Source organism: Phalaenopsis equestris, unplaced genomic scaffold (genome assembly GCF_001263595.1).
Source record: "Phalaenopsis equestris unplaced genomic scaffold, ASM126359v1 Scaffold235439, whole genome shotgun sequence".
NCBI classification, from domain to species: domain Eukaryota; kingdom Viridiplantae; phylum Streptophyta; class Magnoliopsida; order Asparagales; family Orchidaceae; genus Phalaenopsis; species Phalaenopsis equestris.
Genome location: NW_018253310.1, coordinates 29,246 through 36,398, shown reverse-complemented (window position 1 = coordinate 36,398; position 7,153 = coordinate 29,246). Strand labels below are relative to the sequence as shown.

Here is a 7,153-nt window from a genome sequence, read left to right as displayed (position 1 = left end):
TCCTCTCTTTACCTCGCTAGCCGGCCATCTCAATCATGGCAGAAACCTCTTCTTCCATTATGTGAACTCTCCCTCTCAAATTACCAATTCCATCCCCAACCCTCCTTTCCCTCTCTTCTCCTCATCCCACCCAAAAGATGCCTCCTTTCTCTCACATTCCATTTCTCCTCCTCCTCCTCCTCCCTCTCCTCTTCATCTCCTCCATCTCCACCGATCCCCTCTTCTCCCCTGTAAGTCCCCTGCTCCCATTAACCACCTTTTCATCGTTTCACAAAGCTGCAATTTTTTTTTGCAGGGAACTGAAATGGCGACAACAGCAGCTACGCCGGAGATGCGGCAGGCGGCAATGGAGGCGGCGCCGGAGATCCGGCCGTCGGTTTTCAGCGAAAGGCGCCGGCTAGGAAGGTTTCAGATATGCGCTCTCTGTACTTGCTGCGGAGGCCCCAAAGGTCTCTGCTTTGCTTCTCCTTGTTGCTATGCAATAAACTGCAATATACCAAACAGGCCCTTTGGCTTCTGCTCATTCATTCCCAAGACTTGTAATTGCTTCGGATGTCATCTCTGATTTCTCTTGTTTTCCAATTCGATTTAACTTTTTTTCTCTTGATTTGTGTTCTGAATGTTGGTTTCTGTATCGTTAGGTGGAGTAGATTTCTTAAAGTTGTGTTTAATGTTTTAATAGTTGTAATAGTGATATTTTTTATGTGATATGGAAGATTTGATAGGTATAAATATAAAAAAATAAAGTATAGGGAAGTCTTATATGTAAATACATATATAAGATTATTGGATGCGACGCATACTCAGATTAGTTGGTCGGACATTTCTTGTCAGTTGTAAGTCCTCTCTGGCCTTAGTTTCAATTCCCTCCGGTGGAGGGTGTGATACTCGAATTGTCATCCGCATCAGGGATCGCCGAAGCCCGTATAATAGTCTCCGGCCTTTTTAGAAAAAAAAAAAAAAAAAGATTATTGGATAAATGGTAAGTTTGTACATCTCCTTAAAATAAATCAAATTTACTCTGAAAGGGAGATTGCATGTGATTTGTGGTATGAAAGGTGAAAATGCAGTTATATGTTGAGATGGGCATTAAGAACTATTGTGTGGATGGTCGCTGGAGAGGACTGTACTATTAAATTTCTATTATAAGATGGGGATCTGTTATGAGATTTCATGTGAGGTGGCCTATTTATTGGTTGTATATTTGTTTCCTTGTATATCTAACATCAGCCCCGCAGCATTTATAGAATGTGGCAACGTGCATGAAAGGGAGGTATTATTGATATTTTTTTTTCAATGGGGTGTGTTTGAGTGTTCATTTTGGCCTGAAGAAAAAATGAAGCATTCTTTGTTTCTACAACATATTTATATTGATTATTGCACACATTTGTTCTATTTGTGTACATAGCATATCCCAAAAATTAATGAGATGAAAGATGTGGAAAGATACATCATCAACACATTTTCAACTTCTGAGACGGATCTCAAGACATGACACAATCTCGAGATAATTTTTTGAACAAGGAAAGTTCAAACTTCAATTAAAAATCATCTAAAATTTTGATTTTAACAAACTTATATTCAAACTGATCAGTTCGACGAGGTAAACTGAACAACACCAAAGTTAGTCCAATCTGAATCAAATCAAGCCAAGAACTGTTAAGTCATTTTTGGAGACTTTGGGTTTAATTGGAAGGCCAAGCAAGTTCAAAATCTGACAAGCTATACTCGAATCGACTGTCTCAATGAGACGAATCCAACGAGCTCAAGATCATTCAATTTTGACATTGTTATAGCACCCAAACGTTTGCAGATCATCATCTAATCAAGTGTTCTCTCTAGGTCGTCCAATGGATTGGTTCAAATTCTATCCTTTTATTGGGAGACCTCTCTTAGACTCTATAAATAGAGTTTTACCCATTTTATGAAAGGAGACCTAGACCTTAAACCAGAAGAAGCCCGGGACTTGGAGGAGAAGAAGCTAAGGTTCAGTACTCCACACCGAATGTCCAACGAACGCCACTGACTCCTACAACTGCCAACCATCGTCAGCCATTGCTCGTCGACCATTGTCGACCACCTTCGGGTGTCCCATGCTCATCGCAACGAAGCCTCTTACAAAATCATGACGTGTGTTGTGGAATCCCGACATATGTTATGGAATAACTAAGCATCCTATGGAATGACGCCTCCTGAAGACTGTGTAAGTACGCACGCCATAAAAAATTACTTATAATTGTCATACTTAGTATACAGTGACTTTCTCCAAACTCTTGAAGCTCTCTTATTGCAGCCCATCATCATGACCTACATGACTAAGTATGGCCTATGTGGTCCAAGTCCATGCAGCTCCCAACTCTGGCCTCTGCAATTGACAGGTATTATCACAACTCATGTGGCTCACAACTCTAGTCTCTGTGGCCTATGGATGTTACCACAGCTTATGCGGCTCCCAACTCTAGCCTCTATGGCCTATGAGTGTTATTGTAACTCCTCGCTACGACTTATGTGACTAACAACGACATACATGACATAACTCACGTAGCTCCTAACTTCGGCTTCTACGGCCATTAGATGTTACCACAATGCAGCTCTCAAATCTAGCCTTTGAGGCCTATGGATATTTTTGCTCATGACCTTTATAAATAGGGAGAGATTGACGCTTTTATTATCTGCATTTGTTTTTGAGTCTGTGTGTCTCAGTCGGTCAGCTTCAAGAGCACTTTCACAATGTACACCACAAGCATCCCGAAGGACCCCCTCAATAAGAAAAGAGATATTTATCATGTCATGGTGATTCCCTGCTGCCCAATAGCTCGCCCGACCCGCAATTATGCCGATATTTATATTCCTTAATATGTCAAAAACTTCACCCAAATTATATTTAGCGGCTAGTGAGAATAAATTTAATATGATAAAATTTAAAGAAATAGTTTTCTCACTAAGGGTACTAAATAAGTATACGTATCGTTTCAAGTAATAATGATTTTCAATAAAAACCCCAGTATCGATCCCACGGGGAAGCTAAACGAAAAAGAATGAAACAAAATTTAGGAATTTTAACTTTAGGAGAACTTTACTTAGACTGCAACAAATATCTAAATTAATGATGATGAAATTAAGTTTACTAATTTTTGCAAATGTAAATAAAAGTAAATGCAATGATTTTAGAAAATATATAAAAAGAGAGTTTCTCCTTCCAAATAATTCATAATCAGTGTAAAATTTCAAATGTTTAGAAGTTTAAATGTGGTATTGTAACAAATAGAAGCATATATATTCTTTACTTCTTTCGATGTGTAAAGAACATTGACTAATTTAAAGTTGGCGTCGGCATGTAAAATAGTGTTGGGTGGGTTCAAGTCTCTCACTCCTAGATTACCCACCGTGCCCTCTCTTTAGGACCTACCAGTGACCCTTATTTCCAATCTCTAGACCAAATTGATAAAAGAATCTAGTCAATCACTCTAAAAACATCAATTCTACGCCCATCAAATCTTATCTCCATATCTATTTGCACCCACCTCAGACGATCGCGACTACGCTTTCCAAAGTGAAATGTGATACTTACAAGTCAAGAAATCTTAGCCCTCTCGGGTCTATAAGCTTCCTCAAAAAATTTTAACAATGCAAGTAACAAATTTGTGAAGTAAATGAAGGTTCGGTAAAAATATCATCACAATTTTCAGGAATAAAAAAAGTTCTAAACAAAATCAAAATCACTTACTTGATTAATTCATATTGCAAGGAGAAAGAAAGAAAACTACTCAAAATGCAAGAGCTCGAAAATGACCAAGAGTTGCTTTAGATATCTCTTCAAAATTCGGCCTCATTCAATGAATCTTCTAGAAAATAACTGAGGCGCCTAGGCTTTAGTTCTGTTGGTTTGGCAATTTTTTAGCTCATTTTGCTCATTTTTAATATATTTTTGCTCATTTTTACTCTTAAACTCTTTTTCTTGCACCAACAATCAAAAATATAAAAATACATTTCATTAAAACATAATATCCTAAAAAATTGAGCATAAAATCTGCATTAAAATATGTAAGTTTAAGGTGGATCAATAGCCTAGTCTCATTCTACCAACAGAAGCTCCTCATCCAGGTATCAAGGGTCGATAGTCAAGCTAGCTCAAGCCAATCAACAATGTCTGACCGACCAAAATAGTCATGTTGAGCATAATCGAAAGCAGGTCATGCCGAACCAAGGCCCCACGAGTTCAATCGACCGAATCAAATGGTAACCGAGTTGTAGGCTCATACATGAAAAATAGCTAAAATATCTTGAAATGCCCACATTAAATTAAGGGAAAACATGTAACTTCACGTATTGTACCCTCTTATCTATAAATAGAGAGATCATTTTATAAGAAAAAACTAATCGATAAGATTATTGTTCATTACTATGCACTTCTCTCTCTCTTTATATATATATATATATATCATGTCATGTTTTAACTCTTGAAATGTGATTCACGGACAAATTAAGATTCAACGTCCTAAAAAAATTTATTTATTGAGTGTTTACATCAATTCTTAGCTTAAAGCGTAAATTGAGCTATGTTAAAGGCTTAGAGAGGAAACTTAAATGATTTAGGCATGTTGTGTGTGTATATGGTAACATGAAAGTGTAAATGATAGATGATGATGAAGAGTGATGAAGACGATCATTAACCTCCCTCTGCACTGAAATCAAAAGATTAGAATTCTTAGATCAATGATGAAATTTTAAGAAGATGAAGAAAAGGATGAAAAGAAAATTGCAATGGATTCATTATAATTTAAAAGTCAATGAGGATAGCATAGTGAAGGGAAGCCGATGTTGTTGATGTGGGTAGAAATACATGGCGGAACCTATAAAATCAAAGTGTAAGAGAAAAGAAGAAGAAAAAAACTAGTATCTCTTATACTAGAAATAAAATGAATTGCATACTTGAATTAATTCAATAAAGTTTTTTAATTCATATGTTATTAATCTCTAGTGTATATGTGACCTATTAGATGCATAGATATTTTACTAATCATACTAATCTATTAATTTTGGCATATGTGAATATACCATCTACATACTTTTAGTTATACAAGTCATTTATATATGAATCTTTATATTATTAGCTATTGCACATGTTGAACTATACTGAGCGGTATATAGAGATCATATGTTGTATCCATAATAGTTTAGTATGAACTTAATACATAACTTTTCTCTTCTTATATGTCACCATATGCATATACGTATGAATTAATCATATTAATCTATATAATTATTACGGTATCAATCTATTTCAAGTGACATTATTATAGAAGGGTACTATTAATTCAAGTTATGCACTTTTTAATTTACTATAAAGCAAAGAACACATTGAATGACTTGTAGAGCCCTACCATCATCATAAAATTAAATCAATCCTTCTTATTTAAAAAGAAGAATTAGAACATAGAAGTACAAGTGTCGATGAAAATTGATGCCAGTCGAGGCAATTCTTTTGAAAGGAAAAGGGACTAAACTACTGTGAGTTGGATGATAACTAAGACTCTGTTTGGGATCACTTTTATTTTTTGTTTCTTAATTTTAATTTTTATTTAGTTTTGTTTATGTTTAGATTTGAATTAAAGCATATGTGGTTGTTGTAGTTCATTTTAAAAACAAGCAAAACATCATTTAGGCGAATTGAGTGTTTTTTTAAAAACAAGGCCATTTGCTTTTAAATGCAAAAAGAAAAACATATAAAAACTATACTAACATGTCTTCAAAAACAATTGTAAATGTATAAACAAAAATAGAAAACAAAAATGATGTAAAGTAAGCCCAAAGAGTGTGAATTGAACAATAGCAATTTATTGATGACAATTGGATTTAAGAACTCATTGAAGTATCAATGTGAGATTCTCAATCATATCATGTAAGCTTACAATACAATATTGAATGATGATTAAAATTTCTAGAAGAGCAATTTCAGAAAGAGAGGTTTATTTAGGACTTTCTTAATGGTCTTTGTCATTTGGTGCTCGACCCAAAGTTGATACAACCGATGAACCAGACATCTAAAGATTCTTTTTCATACTTCAAAGTGATGTAGAAAGCAAGCGAAGGTGATCTTCATGATAAATAAGATGATATGGATGATTAGTGAAGCATGGTCTTATTTTTTTCTTACTTTTAGCAGTATCACTCTTCTTGATATGATAATGATCTTTTCATATGCACTAAAAATCTAGTGTCTTCTTAATTTTTTTTTAATGAAAACTAAAACTCTAGCTTTGCCCAACTTAAAATGATGCTCCCTGTTTATGTATTCGATAAGTTGTGGGACATTGCTTTATTGGATGGACAAACAATGGAATTTTGTAGCACCCAATATGTTTGAACAAATAATAGGTTTGTATGGAAATGAACGAAGACTGGGAGAAGTCAACTAACATTTATTAGCTGAATAGAAACTCAAATATATGAGACTTTTTATGCAATCTATACTGAAAAGAAATACTTCCAAATGTGAAAAATTCAGTTTTCTGCATTTTACGTATGAGACAGCATCTTTCCTTCAAACTTATTAGGAAGACTTATGTGCATACCACTCAATTCCTATGAATTTACACATCTAACGCCTAAACTTCATTTTTTACTCATAAATTCCTATGAATTTACACATCTAACGCCTAAACTTATTAGGAAGACTATATATGCTATGCCACATTAACTATGCATAAGAAGATGTGTTTCACTTTCTAAAAGTTAAAATAGCGATAGTTTTTATGTGATATGAAATATTTGAGTGTTATTAATGTAAAAATCAAAATTTAGGAGTAAGATATGTAAATACTTAAATAATAGAGTGTATGTATGCCAAAGCCCCACTTTTTTAACTTAAATGTCTTGTGCTACCATGAAAGTGGTATGGAGACTTTATCCTTCGTACCTTACTTAGGTTGCGCCCGGACAACGGCCGTGATACACTGATCACGACAATTTTTTTTTTCCCCTCAGACGCGATCAATGCATGGCGGTCGTTGTCTGGACACAGCTCTCTACGTCCGGACAACGTATGAAAGTTTTTTTCCATACTGGTGAGGACTCTTTGCTTTGGGTCGAGTCACTTCCAAACTGCTTAGAGGATTCAAAGTACCAACATTGTAACAGAAATATGGAGATT

The 7,153-nt window shown here is 35.0% G+C and overlaps 1 protein-coding gene across 1 annotated transcript; it reads left to right on the top strand.

Annotated features, from left to right (window-relative positions):
- LOC110039127 lies at positions 1–644 on the top strand. The gene is made up of 2 exons (XM_020744088.1): positions 1–230; positions 296–644. The coding sequence occupies exons 1-2, from the start codon at positions 138–140 to the stop codon at positions 563–565; spliced, it is 363 nt and encodes a 120-aa protein (XP_020599747.1). The 5' UTR covers positions 1–137; the 3' UTR covers positions 566–644.
- Positions 645–7,153: the final 6,509 nt, after the last annotated feature.

What these genes read in the sequence shown, in the direction of transcription:
- LOC110039127 (XM_020744088.1), top strand. Translation starts at nt 138, where the DNA reads ATGCCTCCTTTCTCTCACATTCCATTTCTCCTCCTCCTCCTCCTCCCT. An exon ending in CCGATCCCCTCTTCTCCCCT is followed by an intron (nt 231 to 295) that starts GTAAGTCCCCTG and finishes TTTTTTTTGCAG; the next exon opens with GGAACTGAAATGGCGACAAC.